Here is a 20,575-nt window from a genome sequence, read left to right on the forward strand (position 1 = left end):
GGCACTGCTCGGGGTCCTCTAGAGGTAGCTCTTGGCAGGTTAGCACATGCATTTAGCCCAGTCCTCCTGCAAAAGTAGCTTGTTCTGAAACCTAGATAGCATCTATTTCTTACAGGGGACTGTTGTGGCTGTCAGATGAGTTAGCATGTAACTCTAGAAGCATGTAACGTTGTATACGTTAGCCATTCACTGTTTAATCTTCACCACCAGCCTATAAAGCAGTTGCGTTATTATGACCATTTTGTCAATAAAAAACGAAGCTCAACAAATTTGTGCAGAAAAATTGACTTCAGAATCCATGCTCTCAATTTTGCCACAAAACTACACACCCCTGCTGCACTGGGGAGTGGGGGAGGGTCAAGGAGATTTATGTGCACAGACAGTGCAGTGAGCAACACAAGCCCTGAATACTTAGAGTGATCCTTGGGCCAGCAGAAGCAGCATCACCAGGAGCCAGATTCGCTAAATCTATGCCCCACTCCAGACCTACCAGTCACACTCTGCATTTTAATAAGCTCTCCAAGGGGTTCCCATGCACATGCAAGTTTGAGATGCTCTCTGACATCGCTTAGTGAGGACAAAATGTTGGTATCAGGATAAGGATGGCAGACCAAATATATGTATTTATTCCTCAAAGATGTGGACTCCCTAGGCTGTATCTTGCTGTGAGGTCACAAGGAACATCTGAGGGTAACAGAGGGACCATGAAAACATGGACTGAGAAGTCTCAACACCCAACAGTGAAGCCCTGTCCCTTCCAATAGCTCACAGAATTGGCCACACCCTCTCTACAAGGACAGGAGGCGGGAACTGCATTTACTGAGCAGACCAGCCAGCCTAAAACCAGAGACTGACCACTGACCTCTCCTGCTCTGCAGCCCATGGCCCAAAGGTGCATGCACACACTGTGTGTGGGCGCCCTCTCTAAATACAAGCAGACAGCAAGGACCACTGGACAGACAGCATGAGGACAGACTTCAAGCAAGCAACCAATGAGTGAAAATATCAGTGAGGGTGACAAAACATGAGTGACACCTAACTCTGGGAAATGAACAAGGGATAGTGGAAGGGGAGGTGGGCGGGGGGTTGGGGTGACTGGGTGATGGGCACTGAGTGGGACACTTGGTGGGATGAGCACTGGGTGTTATGCTAAATGTTGGCAAATTGAACTCCAATTAAAAAAAAAAAAAGCAGGGATCCCTGGGTGGCGCAGCTGTTTGGCGCCTGCCTTTGGCCCAGGGCGCGATCCTGGAGACCCAGGATCGAATCCCACATCGGGCTCCCGGTGCATGGAGCCTGCTTCTCCCTCTGCCTGTGTCTCTGCCTCTCTCTCTCTCTCTCTGTGACTATCATAAATAAATAAAAATTAAAAAAAAAAAAAAAAGCAAGCAACCAGAAAGAGGGGCTCCAAGAAGATAGAGGAAGAGGAAGATAGCACACACCCGATGCGGACTGTCTTGGAAACGTAAGCGCTCTAAAACAGGGAGACAATAGATGTAAAAACTGAGAGCAAGGGCACCTGGGTAGTTCAGTCTGGTAAGCAACTGCCTTCAGCTCAGGTCATGATCTCAGGGTCCTGGGATCAAGTCCTGTATCTGGCTCCCTGCTCAGCAAGGAGTGTGTCTCTCTTTCCCCTGCTCCTGCTCTCTCTCAATAAATACAAACCAAGAAATAGCAGACAGAGCTCATAACTTAGAAATGGATTTGTATAGAACAAAGAAAAAAAATTAGCTGACAAGTTGAAAGATATTTCCTCCTGGAGCCAGAACGGTTGAGGCTGAAATTTTTTCCCCTGCTGATTTCGCAGTCAGACTTGCAGGAGTATCGGACAGATTAAATTATGTGGGTGTGTGAGCATGATGGAGTCCAAGGTGAATTTGAGGCACTTTCTGAAAGAGCCCCCGGGGACAGCCAGAATCCAGGTGTTGGCACCAGCATGTGGCCCTCCCGCAGTCCTGTCTGCAGACCCTGGGGAGAGCCAGGGGGTGGGAGCAACTTGGGAATTGGTGGGGAACATTCCATCTCTTGGGAGCACCTTATTCAGGGGGTCCTGCCCCAAGGCCCTCATGTCACTGATGCTTTCTGAGGCCAGCTCTGCTCTCACCCCTCCAGCCCTCTGTGGCTCTGGGCAATGACAGGTGACTCCTGGGGGATGACAGATCTGGGTTCAGATCCTGGCTCTGCCACCAGCTGTGGCCTTGGGCATGTGACCCAACCTCATCCTCTTCACCTCCAGCACCAATTCAGCAAATCCAGTGACAAAATGTCAGGTGCCCCACAACCAGGCACTCTCCGTCCTGTTTTCTCCAGCCCACATATTGGAAAGAACATGCACTGCCGTCACACTTTCCATTCATTAGAGCCGCCTGACTGGGCTACAGCTCGGAATTCCGGCCTCGAAGCCTGCCCATCACAATGCTCTGGGAAGCTCCAGTGCTGGGGACTTGGCCCTGGAGGGCAAGGCCGGCTCCGCTCGCCAGAACGGGCTCAGAGGTCAGTTCCGAGCCTGCCAGGAGCTGCCCTCCTCCCCAGAGCCACAGCACCCCCTGCTGCCCCCACGGCTAGCAGTCCACCTTGGCTAGAGCCCAGACCTGACAGCTTCCCAAGGTCTGAGGAGAGGCCAGGCCTCGGTCGGTCGGCTGCAGCTCATTAACCTCCTGGTGCCTCAGTTTCCTCATCTGTAAAATGTATTTTCTTCTAAGATTAGGTGAGAGAGTAGATTCAAAAATTTTAGCGAATGCTTGCCACATCGCCTGTATATGATAAATATTAGTCATTTATTATTTGTGGACGTGATAATTGTGATTTAGAATAAGAAATATTTGGTCTTCGTCCCATTTCTGGCACAGAGCTCCTAAAGCACTTGGAATTTTGTCAGCATTGAGAGCGGTTAAAGTGTCCTTCGTAAAAATAAATAAATAAATAAATAAAATAAAGCATCCTTTGTTATGTTAACGAGGTGACTCTCGGAGGGCCTCTGAGGAGTGGGGGGTGGGTACTAGTTTCCAGCAGAGCCAACCTTATCATTACAGGATTGGCATGCTCAGTCCCACTCCCAGGCCTCCAGGGAGGGAGAGGGGCTGGAGGTTGATTCCAGGGGTCAATAATCTAGTCAGTCATGCCTAAATAATGAAGCCTCCATGAATACCTAAAAGGACAGGTTTGGAGAAGGTCTAGGTTGGGGAACCAGTTCCACGTGCCACTGTGCCAGGCCCCAAACTCTGCAAGGACGGAGGATGCTTTGTTTGGGGTCTCTCCCTATGTATCTCTTCATGAGGCTGTTGGCTTGTACCCTTTGCTATCCTTTGTAATAAAGTGGTAATCTAGTGAGGGTAGTGGTTTCCTGAGTTCTGTGAGCTGCTTGAGCAAATTAATGGATCCCAGGGAAGCTATTGATTTGTAGCCAGTCGGTCAGATGCACAGGTGACAACCTAGACTTGCAACTGGCACCTGAAATGGTGTCATCCTTGTGGGACCAGGCCCTTACCCTGTGGCATCTGGTGCCATCTCTGAGCAGATAGTATAAGAATAGAGTTGACTGTGTCAGAGAATTGCCTGGTGGTGTGGGAAGGCCCCCACGTGTTAGAATTAGGGGTGCAGAATTATAGCAGATAGTTGCCTTCACATTGGAATGGCAACTATCAGCCTCCCACAAACCCCAATTTCTTCATGGCACAGACTAGAAACAGGCCTGCCAGGGCAGACCCGTAAGCCAGGGCCCCAGGAGAGCCCAGAATCCAGGTCTCCCGCCTCCCAGCCCAGCTGCCCTGGCCCAAGATGGCACTGAGAATTCCTGGGAAAACATCTGTGAAAGCAAAGGGAAAACTGAGATGATAAGCATAGGTACGGTTCTTACAGCCTTTGTGTCCCACGTGACAGGTGAGGCCCTGAAAGGTAGAGTGGCTGGGCCATGTCCTGTGATTTCCAGTTCACACGAGGAACATCACAGCAAAGCCATTAGCAGAAGGAGCTCAGGGGAGGCAGGGCCCAGGATCACGAGGGAATTCCCAAGACCTCTACACCAGCCCACACCCACAGCACCCAGTTCTCCAAAAACCTTACCAGCCGACACCCCCGCCATTATGAAGAGCGACCCAGGTGGCACCTCGAAAGGCATCTCCCACGAAGTTCTGCACAGCCATGTCTGTGGAAACAGAGGCCACCACCCATCACTCCCTGAATGAGGCGGGCTGGGGGCCTGAAGGTGAGATAGGGAACAAAGGACAGACTCTCGAAACAGCAATAGCTTATGTTTGCAGAGCTAAGCAAAGCCAGAGGAGTGACAAGTACCTGAGTCCTTCCGTATAGTTACACTCTGGCACTGAATGCCAAAGTGCTCCTGAAGCAGAAAGCATGGAAGAATTAAAGGGGTGGTGGTACCGATTTTAGCTCATGGATACAGAGAGCCAAAGAGAGGCACTTTGACCTTTAAAACAAAGCAAAACCAATAAGGGTGGAGGACAAACTACAAATTAATGACTGTCCTTGACCCAATCAGAGAACTGAGGCTCCACAGCAACTAAGTAATTCCGATCTGGGGAGATACAGGCCCTTGCACAGGGAAACAGAACCCAAGGTCGTCACCTTACATGTGTGTCTAACAAATTGCTAAAGGACAAGCATAAGCTTGCCTGAAACCTTGAGGCCCCTGGGACATAGATAAAAGGGGGTGTGTGTGTCCTAGCAAGCTCTTCCTCCAAAAACCCAAGCAGGTACTCCCAGAGAAGATCAGAGACAATCCTACGACCACTCTCCTCCTTATGCTGGGCAGCGAAATGGGAGAAATGCATCTCTAGAACCTGATAAAGACCAGGAAACATTCTCCCCTCGGGCCTCCTGAGATGTCACGCCCGACCATGTCTTGGCTTTACCTCACTGAATCTGATTTTAGGCTTCTGACCTTCAGAGCTGTGAGAGAATACATTTGTGTTGTTTTAAGCCATTGAGTTTGCAGTACCTTGTTAAAGTGGCCATAGATATGAATATAAACTATATTAATATCAGGGAGTTGGAGCAAGGAATATAACTAGGGACAGAGAGGAACATTACATAATGATAAAGATGTCAGTTCTCCAAGAAGATATCAGAAACCAAAATGAGCATGCACCTAACTGCAGGGATTGATTGATTGGTTTTTAAAGATTTTATTTATTTATTCATGAGAGAGACACACACACAGAGGCAGAGACACAGGCAGAGGGGAAAGCAGGCTCCCTGTGGGGAGTCCAATGCAGGACTCAATCCCAGGACCCTGGGATCATGACCTGAGCCAAAGGCAGATGCTTAACTTCTGAGGCACCCAGGCGCCCCTAACAGCAGAGGTTTAAAATACTTGGAGCAAAGATAGGTAACTCCTGAAAGGAGAGACAGACAAATCAGCAAACACAGGAGATTTCACCACTCTCTCTAATTTGCAGAATAATTAAGCAGAAAATCAGTAAGGATCCAGATGACCAGAACAGCATTATCAACCAACCTGACCTAACTGATATCTGTAGAACCCACCAAATAACAGCAGAACATATGTTCTTCTCAAATGCACCAAGATAGACCATATTCTGGGCACAAAACAACCCTGAACGAATTTAAAAGAAGAGACAAATATAAAGTAAGTTCTCAGACCATAATGGAATTAAACCTGAAGTCAGTAAGAAAGTATTTGAAAAATCTCCTGAAACATAGAAATTTAAAAAGATACTTCTAGGGGTGGCTGGGTGGCTCAGTTAAATGTCCTACTCTTGATTTCAGCTTAGGTCATGATCTCAGGTTAATGAGATTGAGCCCTGTTTTGAGCTCCATGATGAGAGTGAAGCCTGCTTAAGATTCTCTCTCTCTCTCTCTCTTTCTCTCTCTACCCCTCTGCCCCTCCCCACACACACACACCTCTTTTTCTAAAAAAAAAAAGTTTAAATTAATTGATTAAAAAAGATACCTCCAAGTAACCAATGAATCCAAGAGGAAGTCTTATGGGAAATTAACAAATATTTTGAACTGAAAGAAAATGAAAATATATAAAAATTTGCAGGATGCAGCTAAAGCAGCTAAAAAATTCAGAGCATTAAATACTTATGTCAAAAAAAAAAAAGATTTCAAATCAGTAACCTCAGCTTCTGTTTTATGAAGCCAGAGAAAGAAGAGCAAGTTAAACCCAAAGCCAGTAGAAGGAAGATTAGAGCAGAAATCAATGAATTTGGAATCAGAATAGCAATAGAAAAAAATGAATGAGACTAGAAACTTCTTTCTGGGGGAAGATCAATACAGTTGATAAATTTCTAGCCAGACTCATCAAGAGGAAAGAAGACACAAATGACCAATATCAGGAATGACAGAGGAGACATCACAACTGACCCCATAGACATTAAAAAGATAAAGGTATACAACTTTATACCTATAAATTTGATAACTTATATGAAATATATCAACTCCTTGAAAAAATGATACAAATGGGGTTCCTGATGGTCCCCCTCTTTTCCTTGGGATCCCATCCATGATGGAAGGAGCCCCCAAGTGCTGGGAATGAGCAAGCTATGCCAGGACTAGAATCCAGCAGCCTCTGTGATGGTTATAACTGTAGTGGGCTTAGAAGCAGAAGAGTAACAGCAGCCATAGCAGATAATCTTCATTGAGTGCTGCCTGCAGGATATTAATTGATTTCATTCTTCATCTCTGAAGTAGGTGCTATTATTTCCATTTTACATATGAGTAAATTGAGGCTCAGACTTTAAATGCCTTGCTGAAGACCGCCCAGCAAGTGACAGGATCAGGTGCACACCCAAGTCTAGGGCATCCAACTGTCCCATTTTGCCTGGCACTAGCCCAATTTAAAACCAGAAATCCCAGTTCCCAGAAACACCTGTGTGCTGGGCTGGTCACCCAATGCCAAGTCTCTCAGATGCCAGAACATTTTTTTTTTTTTTTTGGAGCCTTATGACTGAATAAATGAATCTATTGATTTTTAAACAAAATCAAATCCAACATTAACAAAATTTTGTTAGACTTTTTTGTCTTCCTCACCTGCACAGAAGGCAGAGCCATCATAAATGTTGGAGGTCTCCCTAAAGGGGCTGTCTGTGCCACTCACGTCATGGTGGTCTCGGCTCAGGACCACTGGTGCCTGCAGCAGGGAAGGTTATGAGATGTCAGCAATGGTGTCCACCATAGCTTCCCGGCACACACCGGGAGCCCTTTGGGTCCCTCTTCCTGGAAACAGACCTTCTTCAACAAGAGGAAGCATAGGTGTTTCTGATGGCTTCCTATCCCTACTAACAGATCTCACAGGGTGGGTCCTTTCTCTGTGAAGGCCACCCGTGCCCTATGCCTGCGTTGGTGCCCTGGGCAGTCTCGACAACTCTATCCAGAGAGGTATGCCTATTTCATGGACAGGAAAGTGAGGTCCAGTGAGGAGAAGAAACTTGCCCAATGCCCTAGAGCTGGAGAGTGGACAGGCTGGGACTGATCCGCATGCGGTATGCTAGAGGCTGGGCTTTCCCCTGCGTCTGCGCTCTAAGAAAAGGGGCAGACAGACAGCCCTGGTGAAGGCTGAGTGGGGCCGTGGCTAAGGACAGGTCCACAGGGCTCCTTGTGCAGGAAGAGGTGCCTTGCTGGAAGGGAAACTCCCCTTGCTTTGAATGGGAGGCTCTCTTCTCCTTTCCTTGAACAAACAGGCCAAGCTTGCTCTTCACATGTGCTCTGAACTGCCAACCCCCAGGCATTCTAGCATCTTCCAGGTATTCAGTCTCAGTTCTTCACCAGCAACTCAGAAGGTCTGTTCTGACCACCTCATCTAAGGTCACCACTCAACCCTACCCCATCTAAAGTCACCACTCATTCCCACCCCTTCACCCCCACCCTATTCACCCCTACCCATCCAAAGTCACCACTTGCCCCCACCATGTCACCCTTCCTTGACATCTCTAAGCCAGCACCCCACCCCATCACCCACATTCAGTTTCTTGTTATGTTCATCACCATCTCATTTCCCTCTGAATTTATGCCTTTGTCCTGCATCATCAGTTTCCCTTCCCTAGTGAGTAGATGAGGCCAGATCCTGTCTATTTTGCTCTCTGCCACTGGTCCCCAGTACCTCAGGACAAACCTGGCATGGAGGAGGTGCTCAATCAAGCAGGTAGAATGAATGGCTTTCTGTGCCAACCAGGCCTAACACCTGGATATGAGGGTGCCTGGAGAGATGTCCTGGCAGGCTGCCCATCCTCCGGAGCGCATGGAGCAGGGTGCTCTGGAAGCGCTCCCTGAGATGGGCTGGGGGCTGCTGTCCTTGCTGCCACCAGAACCAGCCACCAGGACAGGCTTCACGTTCTTTCAACCTGATTTCCCTTTCATATCTGATCATTAACACTGCCACTCCCAAACATGGGGATACCAGCAAGAACTCTGTGCATGGGCCTACAGAACAGAAGCAAGAGTGCCCTCCAAACCAGTGTGCCCAGAGTTCTGTGTCCTCCACGTGGGCCGGCTGACTGCGGGGAATGTGGGAGAAAGCCAGGGAAGTTTGTCATGGTTTATAAAAATATAATTTTTAAAAAAAGATAATTCAAGAACTGATGACTCGCTTGATCCTCATACCTAGGCTTTGAGGTTAATATTATTCTCTTGTCACAGAAGATGGCTCAGAGAGGGCATCTGACTCGCCCAAGATCACACAGCAGGGAACATACCAGAGGCTGGGTTTGAGAACAGGCCTTATCACTCCTGGTCCCCAGTTACCTGCCCCTCCTCTGACACTAACACAGAGCACGGGGCCTTAGGGAAAGATGAGAAGGAGCCTACAAGGAGGCCTCCTGCCTGCAGCACAGGACTGGTCACCTTGATCTTCCCACGAGCGATGGCTTGGTTGAAGGCCACAGCGATGGCCACACGGCCTTTTTGGTCTGAGTACAATATCCTTGCCTGGGACCCCACCACCTGCAGAGAAAAGGTAGAGAAGAAGCACCTCAATGGCCTAGGGACATGCCATGGGTGACTTGGGTAACAGGTCCACCAGCAGCCAGATGGGCCCCTCTAGGGAGGTCCTGGAGGACCCCAAGGTGTATGGTAGCTCTATGGTCTGCGGGCCTGAGGTGGGCCCTCATGTCCAGTCCACTAGGCTGCCACGCCAACTCCCTGCATGTCCACATGCAGTCTGGGCCCCCAGACATCCCTCTGAGATGCAGCGCCTCCAGGGTTAACCCCAGGAGGAGGCTCCAAGATCCTGACTCTAGGGATGTTACCTCATATCCCTGCTTGAGTCCTTCCAATAAAAATAATATTATTTTTATAATTAATGCAAATTTGGATTGTGCCTGGCACAACTACAAGTACTCTGCACCTTCACCCATTAGTGAATGTGTAAGGAAGGTGCTAATAATCCTCATCCTGGGTTCCACTTTATGGATGAGAAAACTGGGGCACAGAGGCTGAGTGACCTGCACACGACCACATGGGTGGTAGGTGGCACAGCCGAGCACCTGTGGACACACTCACCAGGATGCAGCCCCTCAGGATGGTAAGACAGGTCGCTCCCAGGAATCCTTGTGTGGTACAGTGGTCTCAACCAGGATGACATGTGGCAACAACTGGAGACACGTTTGAGTGCTGCCAGCATGGGGGTGGTACTGCCAAACATCCCACAACATTCCCCCGTGATAAGGTCATATTCAGCCCCCAGGCCCTGGCACAGGTATTGCACCCCCAGGTTCACAGCAGCATTACTCACAATAGCTAAAATGTGGAAGCACCCCAGGCGTCCATTGACGGATGAACAGATAAGCAAAAGAGATACGTTCTATGCAGACAGTGGAATATTACTCAGCCTTGCAAAGGAAGGGAGGGCAGCCCCTGTGGCTCAGTAGCTTAGCGCCGCCTACAGCCCAGGGCGTGATCCTGGAGACCCCGGATGGAGTCCCACTTCGGGCTCCCTGCATGGAGCCTGCTTCTCCCTCTGCCTGTGTCTCTGCCTCTCTCTCTCTCTCTCTCTCTCTCTCTCTCTGTGTATTCTCATGAATAAACAAATAAAATCTTTGAAAAAAAAGAAAAGGAAGGGAATTCTGACACAGGCTACAGAGTGGATGAACCTTGAGGACATCATGCTCAGTGAAAGAAGCCGGTCACAGAAGGACAAGTCCTGCATGATCCCCCTGCATGAGGTCCCTAGAGGAGTGGTGGCTGCCAGGAGCTGGGGAGGGGGCGGGGAGGGAGGTCATGTTTCATGGGGACAGAGTTTCAGCTTGGGGAAGTGAAAACGTCTGGAGACAGATGGTGGTGACGGGTGCATGCAATGTAAGTGTACTTAAAGCCACTGAGCTGTACCTTAAAAATGGGTAAAATGCAAAACGTTATGGTAATGTACGTTTTGCCACAATTGAAAAAAGAAATGATTTGGCCCCAAACGTCAGGAGCACCAAGGCTGAGAAACCCTGGATTCTCCAAAGAGGATGTAGGGGTTTCCCTGAGCTGCCTGGCCACTCATCCCGGAATAGGGTGTAAGGTTCAGGAGCCGGTGGTGGAGCCAGCACACCCCGACCATGGGCCTGAAAATCGAGCCCAGCCGGGGCCCTGGCGCCGGCCAACGTGGCCACCTGAGCTGCTTCCTCCGCCCTCACGCTTGCTAACTACTGGCCTTGCTCCCACACCAGTGGCCACAAGCCCTGTGGGAAGGATGACAGTATAAATCAGCACCGCAGAGACTCGCAGACGTCTTGGATCCAGACAAAAGAAACTTGAGGAGGAACTGGCACAGGCTGGCCAGCTCAGCCGAGTACACCCTACAAGGCGCCCAGTTAGAATGTCAATAACGGGCAGCCCTCGGCCATCACCATCGCTCCTGAGGCAAAGGGCAGTGTGAGGTAAGTGGGGAGAATACAACCTCCACAGGACGTCAGCTAAACTCAGGAAAGACGGCCCAGGTATCCTTGGAGCGGCGTCCAGAGGGCTCCCCACACCCCGTCCTCCCCGCCTCCCGCCAGTCCCTTCCTGCTCTGAGGGTGCCCTTCCCTCAGGGCTGGGTTCTTCTCCCCTCCAGGCTGCCTCTGGCTGGGCCCCACACGTTTCCACTCCAGCCCCATCCTCCCCATGGCCTAGATCCCCAAGTTCAAGGCAGGTGTCTCAGACCCTCTGTTGCATGGGGGCTTCGTGGCTGAAACACGGGTGCAAACCCCTGGCCAAGGAGGAGTTCGGTGGGGTGGGGCTGGGGGCAGAAGCCCAGGACCCGGGGCAGTGCTCAAGGGTGTCCCTCTCTGGCCCTAGGGACACGGTGGTAGTGTCTGGCCATCGAGGCCTGGCCTGTGAGCCATTTGCCCGTTTTCCGTTCGTCCTCAGCGCACCAAGCCGGCTGCCGCCTCGCGGCCTGCGCTTTGGCTGGTCCTCTGCCTCCCCTGACGGTCACGTGGCCGCTCCTCCCCGATGCCCCAGCATCTGGAGCTAGACTCACAACTCAGCTCCTCTGTGACACCTTCCTGACAGGTCTGTAGAAAGCAGTCCCCAGCCGGCACTGCCTCAATTCGTGTTTATGTGCTTGTGAGTGCACCCCCAGACATGAGGCAGCAGCGTGCCCTCTACTCGACCCTGACCCCAGCGATGCCCCGTGCACAGACTGTCCCAGAGGGCCTGTTCCAAGCATGCGCGCCCCCACAGCTCAGGTGTCCACCATCTCCAGTATCTCCACTGCACAGATGAGACGGGAGGCTCAGAGAGGCTGAGCCACTTGCCCCAGGTCACACAGCCAAGAAGCCAGGAGCCCTGACTTGAGAGAGCTATTTGTGGGGTAACTGGGTGAGCGACTCCCTAACTGACCCTGGTCAGTGCCCTAGGGCCCCAGGCCACCTTTAGAAAGGCTCTGGGCTTCTTCGTCTGGCGGCCTGCTGGGTGAGATGCTGCTGCCGCTTCCTGGGAGGCCAAGGAGGCTGCCACCGGAGCTGTCTCACAGGTGCACTGGCACCATCTCGGGGCTCCCATCTACCAGCCTGGGCACGGCAAGCGGCACCCCACCTCAGAGAGGGCAGCTGAGGGTCCGCCCCTGCTTCCCACCAGGCCAAGTCCTCACCAGCCGGTGCTTGGCGGCTTCCCGGATCCAGCGGATGTTGTCTGCATACTGCAGCTTCACGCCTGGGTTCACTGCAGGGAGAAAGGGGGGTGTCCAGGCATCGGGAGCTGCTATCCAGTGGGGCTCAGAACCAGGCCCTCCCTCTGGCAGCCGCTCAGCACAGACACCTGTTCTGCAATCCTCATGGAGCCCAGACACAGGGCCAGGAAGCCCCCAGCCCCAGCACTACCCCAGGCCGTCTGACTTCCAGAACCAGTGATGCAAACCATCACACGAATTAATGCACGGATGTGTGCAACCCCCTGCCTGATACCTCCATCCCTCAAACATCTATTAAGTCCTCACTGTATGTCAGCTGCTGTGCTGGGCACTGGAACAGAGACTTCAATGGGCCATGAAGGAATTCAAAGTGTAGTGAAGGAGTCACTAGGGTGGTAGGTCAGGGGGACCAAAGGCCTCCCTGCAGAGGTAATGATCAAGCTACATCCTAAATGCTAAGAAGGAAGTAGCTACACAAAGATCTGCGGGAACAGTGTTCAGAGCAAAAGCCCTGAGGCAGAAAGAAGCTTGGCCTATCCCAGTAAGACAGGCCAGTTGGCTGAAGTGTGGAGGGCGCGCAGAGTCAGGTGGTAGCTGTGTTGCTCTGGAGCTGCTCCCCCCAGCTCACCAGAGCAGCCCTGAATCTTCAGGAAGTGTGTGACATAGTCATTGACACACACATCATTAAAATTTCAGTTAAACAAACTCACACTTTTTAAATTTTTAAATTAAAAATGAAGGCGATGTTCATAAGTCATCACTGCGTCATTACTTTCCGATCTTTTACGAGGGTCTATGCTCTTGGGATTACCTGCCTGGGGGAAACTCTGCTGCTGCTCCTCGGAGCCTCGCTGGAAATCCGCAGCCCTGAGAGCATATGCCCCGCGGCTACCAGCAGGTGCACCCTGCCTGGCTCCTCCCACACAGGTACCGGCTCCCCTTCCCCTGGATTTCCAGCCCTCAATCCGGGGAACAGGACCCTCCAGGCCACCTAGCCTGGATGTGGGCAGATGGGGAACGGCCCGTGGGGACTGAAAACCAGCAGCCAAGGCCGAAGGACCTGCACAGCGATGTGGAGACAAAGTGCCCGGGACCCGGAAAAGCTTCGGAGAAGTGGGAGTCGGAGCTAGGACAGCGGTTCTTGCTGCCTCGGCTCCATGACAAAGGCAGAGATAACTGGCAGGTCATGTCCCCCAGGAAGGGCGGGAGGTGAACCACGGGGTGCAGGTCTCCTGTGGGAAGCAGAGCCCAGCTGCCTCAACGGAGAAGCCCCAGCCACTGCAGGAGCTCTGACCCAGGCCCTGAGACCGGCCCCCCTCTGTCCCGCGGCCTCACCTCCATCGGCGACCACCCCCTCCAGCACAGACGCGGCCAGCTGGTCTGTCACTGCCAGGTCCTGGGGGTCCCCTGATGTGCAGACCCAGCGGAAAGGCCCAAATCCCAGGGAGAATATGTCCCTGCAAGGACAAAGTGACGCATGCCTCGGGTCTCCTAGCCTGCCGCACCCACTGGCTGGGCCTGGGTCACCCCGAACTGAGGGGGGAGGCCTACAGATGCTCCAGAACCTGTAGGTCGTATGCTGCGGGGGGCGCGGGGGCGCGGGGGCACCTGGCCTGTGGGCACCAACAGTGAACAGAGTGTCGGATCCAGAGTCCCGGCTGTGGCCCCTGAGCCGCCACCTGGACAGCAGGTGCAGAGGCCACCACCCAGTTCTCACACCCCCCCCCCCCGGAAGCCCCTCCCTCCTCCTCCTCTCCCTCACAAGCCCCCACCTTCCCCTCTCCACCTCTGCCTCTTTCCTTCTCCTCTCCCCCACAGCCCCTCCCTCTCCTCCTCCTCTCCCTCCCCAGCACCCTCCCCTTCCTCCTCCTCTCCTCCCCCCAGCACCCTCTCCCTTCCTTCTCCTCTCCTCCCCCTCCTCCCCTCCCCCACAGCCCCCTCCCTCCCCTCAGTGTTTCCCCTTCCCTCTGGTCCTCGTCCTCCCTTTTAGATCTACACCCCCTCTTTCCGTGGGAACAGGGGGCAGGGACACAGGCACACTTTCTCTTTTAGTGCTGTCACACAGACAACCTGAAAGTCTGTGAACTAAAACAAAGTAGTTGGGAGAAACAGACAATGTGGGGACTTGGCCAGGTTTGCCTTGGGTGAAATGATGCTCCTGGGTGGCCTCAGGTCCTGCCTTCACCAGCCCCCGGTGCGGGGGGAGGGACCCCTTGCCCGGTAGCCCCCTGAGCCTCCACCTCCTCACCTGAGGTGAACCAAGGACACAGCTGACTTGCTCCTCCCCATGCCCCCTGCCTCTCTCCCTGGTCCCATCAGGTACACAGATGGGCTGGCAAACTTCCAGGAGCATTGTGAGGCCTCCCATCCCCTCACCCTGTGTTGCTTCAGCCCAAACTTCTTGGCTTGACCCTGAGGCCTCCACCCCAGCCTGGTCTCCCTGGTTCCCTCCCGTGGCTCCCTATCGAGGACTCCCCCAGCTCGAGTGCCCAGCACCACGTCACTTACCCCATGATGTGCTGCACGTAGGAGGGGTAGCGGAATCCTGTCTTGTTGGTGCCTTTCTTCTCCACGTCAGCTCCTGTGGTCAGAGCACCCGCAGCACAGAATCAGCCTGAGGGTCTGAGGGCTGGCAACCCCACCCGAGGCGGGGACTCATGCCCCTCTTGAGACGGCAGTTTCAACAGAGGCCAGGGAAAGACTATGGAAGTGCTCTGTTTTGATAGGGAAGCCTCACTAGGGCTGTTTGTTTTCACATAAAAGAAGGGATGAGCACTGGATGACATGCTATATGTTGGCAAATCAACTCCAATTAAAAAGAGAGAAGGGAGTCAGTGAGCACTGCCCTTGGTGTGGGGCCCTGTGGGGACGTATCCATATCCACATTACCCCCAGATGCCTGGCCCACCTGTGCTCCAACTGGCACACCAGAACCTTCCAACTCCAGGGGGGACCTGGTGCCAGGGTCGGGGCTGGGAGGGCGACTTCCCACTGTGTGTTTTGTACGTTTTGAACTTTACCCTCTAGCATGAGCTACCTGTTTCACAGAAAAGTTTCCTTCAGACATTAAGGAGGGCACTCGATGTAATGAACCCTGGCTTTACAGAAGACTGATGAATCACTGACCTCTACCTCTGAAACTAATAATACCCTATATGTTAATTAGTGGAATTTAGATTTAAAAAAAGAAAAGTTTCCTTCACAGAAAAGTTAAACTATATTTTTCTTTCCAGCTGAAGCTTCTATTCAGGCATCATACCAACTCTCTTTGTGGCACCTGATGTTCTGATGGCAAACGGCACAGCTGAGGCCCAGAGGCCAAGGACCTGGCAGGACCAGCTTTCAGTGGGCCTGGGCAGGGGCACAGTGGATCCTGCATGCTCTGGCTCCCATGTTCCCCTGGCACCTGCCAGGGCACTCTTGCTGGCAAGAAGGGAGCATGCCCAGTGCCAGGGTTTTGGCCCATCCCAGCCTGGGGAGGCCGGCACCCTGTTACCACACCTTTGTCGTGTCTCACCTGCTCTTTGGGCTTCCAAGAGGAAGGCATTGCCGTAGTCCCAAAAGAAGAAGTTCTCCTTGGCCAGTCTGTTGATGGCTGAGACTTGCCTCCTCAGGCTGCAAGAGGCCGGCAGTCAGTGATCAGCGCTGCCCACCCGTGAGGTTCTGAGAGCAGGCCCCCTGTGCTCACCACTGTCACCCCCCAACCACACCCCATGGAGCTCAGCCAGCTTTCCATCCCATCAGACAGGGGAGAGTAAGGCTACACAGTTGGGCCTGGAGAACCCGGCAGAGGTCAGAGCCGCCCAGTCCCTAAAGCTCCTGCCCGCTGTGTGCCCACCCCACCTCCTCACACCCAGAGTAGCCCTGGGACCTCATCACCTTTCCTGGACTAGGTGTTTGAATGCAGCAGGGTCGGAGGCCATGAGGCTCTGGGCCTCTGTGAAGCCCAGCTGCACAGGGTAGTAACCACCATTGAATGGGTTGTGGCAGGATGTCTGGTCTGATCCAAGGTCCACCAAGAGCTCCCCCGTGGTGGCCAATTCATGGACTAGGCGCTCCCTGGGAAAGATGAGGGGTGACTGATGCAGGGCGGCACTGGCCTGGAGAAGGGGTAGGGACCTGTAGGGCCTGAGTTCATGGACCAGCCAGCAGGGGATTGCCCTCCTCTCTCAAGAGAACATCTGCAGGAAGGCTGCTGTGAGCTCAGGCCAGGATCCGGGAGTGGAGCATTACGCACAGCACATTGGCAGCTTTGTGTCCAGGGAGCACATGGCCACCACGGGTAACTTGTCTGGAGGGGGAGGTTCACCCAATGTCCCCAAGGCTGCCAACTCCCATCCCACACTTACCAAAGATCCACCACATTGCCATGGTAACCAAGGCTGAGCACCTCCTTCCTTTTTCTTGCTTCTCTAGAAGGGCACAGAGCAGAGCAGATGGCCCGTCGCACCTGCCCACAGCTATCCACCCCCACCAACACCAAGCTGGCAAGAATGCAGGAGACCCTGGAGGTCACCGAAAGCTCTGTGGGTCAGCATTGGGCCTGATGTTTAGGGACCCCTGAGGCATGTCCTTTGAGGACCCAGAACTGTAAGGAGAACAGCAGAGCAGAATGCCCCAGAGGAGAAAACCGAGATGACAATAGTGACAAGCCTTCTCAGGGGGATGCACAGAGTCTGTGCTGTTGCTGTTAGTGCTCTGATTGGGATCCTTCTGGAACTCCTGCAAGGTGACCCTAAAGTTGTAGACATCGCCAAAGATGGTTACAGGGCACCTGGGGGTTCAGTCGGTTAAGGGGCCCGACTCTTGATTTTGGCTTGGGTCGTGATCTCAGGGTCATGAGATTGAGCCCTGGTGTGGGCTCTGTGCTCAGCGCGGAGTCTGCCTAGGATTTGGTCTCCCTCTGCGCCTCCTGACCCTGTCCCCTGTCGTGTGTGTGTGTGTGTGTGTGTGTGTGTGTGTGTGTCTGCACATGCCTGCACCCTCCCCTCTCTAAAACAAACAAACAAACAAACAAACAAACAAAGCAGCATTGGATCAGCAGCCCCCAGAGCAGTCCTGCCCCCATTCCCACTAAAATACCTCTGGAAGACATCAAACCAGAGGAAAATGTTGCCAGTCTCCACCCCCCGCACCGCGACAACCAGAGCGTGAATGGGGAGGAACATCAGCTTATCCCCAGCCCAGAGCCTCCCTGAGGAACAATTCCATCTTTCAAAGGTTCACCTCCCCCTCACCGACAGATTAGGTGAGCACCTACTATGTACCAGGCTCTGGGCTGAGGCCACAACAGTGAGAAATACAGGGCACCATCTTTGCAAAACTGTGGCTGAATAGCCAGAAAACCATTTAGCAGCAAGTGTGGGGACTCCGGGGCCTCCTGCACACCAGGGAACCAGGTGTGGGAACTCCGGGGCTTCCTGCACACCAGCGAGAAACCCTAACAGAATTAGAAGGGGCGCCTGGCTGGTTCGGTCAGTAGAGCCTGAAACTCTTGATCTTGGGGTTGTGGTTCAAGCCCCACTTTGGGTCCTGCGATGTTGGTACTGCACGTCCCTTGCGGGGTCACTCAGGGAGATACCACCTATGGCCAAGTGTCAGGCGGTTCACAGGCCCACATAAGTCAGCCCAGCCTCCAGGCCCCTGTTTGTGGTCTCCCCACTTTACCTGCGCCATACCTGAGTCTCTCAATGCAGTGGTCCAAGCTGTCCGTTACTTCCATCAGCCATCCTTGCTCGTGGCGTTTCATGAGGGCGGCTTTATCCACCTGGGACCATGAGACACGGGGCCGCCCTTACCGGGTGGGTCAGCCTCCACTAGGAAGAAGCCATCTCCCATGTAGTCACCCACTTTCATAACGCAGTGTCAGAGCAGACGCTGTGAGCTGCTTTCCAGTATCTGTTCCCCCTCCTGTCATCCTTACCCACAGAACGCGAATTTTGGGGGTGACATTGTGTGCAGCCCCAGTCCAAGCAAACCACAGCTACTCTTTCCACTGTCTCCAGCCTCCCTTTTGGACAACAACTTCCATTTTATCCAATACTGACCAATGGGGTAACAGAAGGGGTTTCTTATGTTGTTATTTTCCTGCTGAAAGAGAGTCAGTCATAGGTGGCACTTCCCTTCTCCCTTGTTCCTGCCTTAAATGGAGATGGGATGGCTGGGACACCATTTTGTTTCCGTGAGGGAAACCCAAGACAATCTACAGATGCTGGCCCTGACATCACTGAGCTGCTGAACCAATGCCAGCACTGCTTGTTGGCTGTGTGAGAAAAATAAAACCCGATTTGTGGAAGCTGCTGTAGTTTGAGTTTCCATTACATGCAGCCAAGGGGACTCCTTTTTTTAAAGATTTTATTGATTTATTCATGAGAGACACACAGAGAGGCAGAGACACAGGCAGAGGGAGACACATGCTTCCTGCAGGGAGCCCGACGTGGGACTCAATCCCAGGACCCTGGGATCCAGCCCTGGGCTGAAGGCAGACGCTCAACCACTGAGCCACCCAGGCATCCCTCCAAGTGGGCTCCTAAGCAGTACAAGAATGTGTGAAATAGGCTTAGTATCACCTAAGTGTAAATCACAAAGTGTGTATCACCAAGACTCCTCTCTCTCCTCTCTCTCTCTCTCTCTTTCTCTCTCTCGATTGCTTATTTACTATTTGGGAATTTTATTACAAATAGTTGCTGAGGGTTCTCTTTGTGGCAAACACTTTTTGAAGATACAGGGGAAAGTAGATAAGGATGAGGGTTGAGGATGGGGCAAGGGGAAGTCAAGGCTTTCTGAAAACGGGCTGTTTTCCTGCAGGTTCCAGAGGATGTGCTCCGTGAAAGCTCACATTAGTTGCTATAACTTATTTTCCATGTAGGGGCCAAGGGCAGACCCACCAAAATGTGCCACTATGGCATATTGATTATTTTAAATACAAATTACTTTAAGAGACACCTATGCAAGGACACTTGGGCCATCCCCTGTCCCCCTGAAAGCAGGTGATACACCTCCCATGAGAAGGTACCCTCCATCCCAACCCAGGCTTGTCTGAAAGCTCCTCGCCTCCTCTTCCTGCCTGCCTTCCTTTCCTTGGCATTCCCAAAGAAAGCCATGAGAACCATTGAGCAAAAGCCTCCTGCACACACTTCTACTGCTGTCTGCTTCCCCCATCTGACAGTGACCCGTCTGAGTTGGGGAAGTCCATGTTCATTTATCCATATTTATTATCCCCCAGCTGTACTCCATGGACTCGGTGGGATAAAGGGAAGCAGTGCCCACAGAAGGTCAGGTTCAGGGACACCTGGGTGGCTCAGTGGTTGAGCGTCTGCCTTTGGCTCAGGGTGTGATCCTGGAGACCCAGGATTGAGTCCTGCATCAGTCTTCCCTCAGGGACCCTGCTTCTCCCTCTACCCGTGTCTCTTCCTCTCTCTCTCTCTGTGTGTGTCTCTCATGAATAAATAAATAGAATATTTAAAAAACAAAAGAAGAAGAAGGTCAGGTTCATGGAGAGCATATGCAGATATTGACCATGGAAGGTGATGGCCACTTTGAAGACAGCGCACATGCACCACATTGGGAATCCATCTGGGAGGCTTTGGGATGGCGAGGGACGAGATGCCATGAGTGGGAGTGGCTCTAGATTGAGGGCGGAGGCATGTGGGCAGGGGTGGAGGGCCTGCTGGCTCACCTCTGCTATCACACCGATGCACCCCACGATGACCGCGGCTTTGGCCTGAGCACCACTCATTCCGCCCAGCCCAGAGGTGACGAAGACCTTCCCAGTGAGATCCTTGACACCCAGGTACCGTCTGCCGGCATTCAACAAGGTGAGCTGCCAGGAGAAGAAGCAGGTGTTTCCTTCCACTCCTGCACACCAGCCTCCCACGCCCCCAGCAGCCAGGCATGGCCCTGTTTCTCACCACTGTGCCATGGACGATTCCCTGGGGACCAATGTAGCAGTAGCTGCCTGCTGTCATCTGGCCGTACCTGACCACAGAGAAGGCAAGCCCAGGGGTGAGCCCAGCACCAGGCACAGCTTCCACTATACATGCTTTAAAATTCCTTTTTAATTACCCCAAAATGCATTAATACATTTTCCTTAAAAAAAAAAAAAAGTAAGCCTAGATAAAGCCACAGCCACCCCCCTCCCAAATCTGGTCCCCTCTGGCCTCCTGGATCTTTTATAAACAGGTTTTGTTTTATCAAAGCTGTAATGTAATTGGTACAATCAACTTTGGGGACTATTTGGCCATATCGAGAAAGGATGAGCGTGACCCAGCACTTCCACTTTCCATGCCTATGGCCACATAAAGACATGCACACCATCAGTCACCACAACTTTATTTGCAGGGGCCAAACCCTGAAACAGCCAGAATGCCCATCTTGGAGGACACAGAAACGAAGTGCAATGTATGAATATGAAGAAATGCTACATGGCAAAGAAAAAGACAAAGTCTTCCAGTGTGTCAAGTGACTCAGTGAGGAAGCCAGATGTGAAAGAGTACGTTC

The 20,575-nt window shown here is 52.4% G+C and overlaps 1 protein-coding gene across 2 annotated transcripts in view; it reads right to left on the reverse strand.

The window, feature by feature from the left end:
* UROC1 (urocanate hydratase 1) overlaps positions 1-20,575 on the reverse strand; it is a 40,680-nt gene that overhangs the window by 4,728 nt on the left and 15,377 nt on the right. For both annotated transcript variants that reach the window (XM_072784852.1, XM_072784853.1), the window contains 12 exons: positions 19,987-20,053; positions 19,755-19,898; positions 17,755-17,843; positions 16,426-16,488; positions 15,956-16,135; positions 15,594-15,691; positions 14,585-14,657; positions 13,412-13,533; positions 12,038-12,108; positions 8,824-8,922; positions 7,015-7,114; positions 4,063-4,144 (listed from right to left, as the gene is read on the reverse strand). In XM_072784852.1, the coding sequence (XP_072640953.1) occupies positions 4,063-4,144; positions 7,015-7,114; positions 8,824-8,922; positions 12,038-12,108; positions 13,412-13,533; positions 14,585-14,657; positions 15,594-15,691; positions 15,956-16,135; positions 16,426-16,488; positions 17,755-17,843; positions 19,755-19,898; positions 19,987-20,053 (1,188 nt within the window). The remainder of the gene's footprint in view (positions 1-4,062; positions 4,145-7,014; positions 7,115-8,823; positions 8,923-12,037; positions 12,109-13,411; positions 13,534-14,584; positions 14,658-15,593; positions 15,692-15,955; positions 16,136-16,425; positions 16,489-17,754; positions 17,844-19,754; positions 19,899-19,986; positions 20,054-20,575) is intronic.

Source organism: Canis lupus, chromosome 19 (assembly GCF_048164855.1).
Source record: "Canis lupus baileyi chromosome 19, mCanLup2.hap1, whole genome shotgun sequence".
NCBI classification, from domain to species: domain Eukaryota; kingdom Metazoa; phylum Chordata; class Mammalia; order Carnivora; family Canidae; genus Canis; species Canis lupus.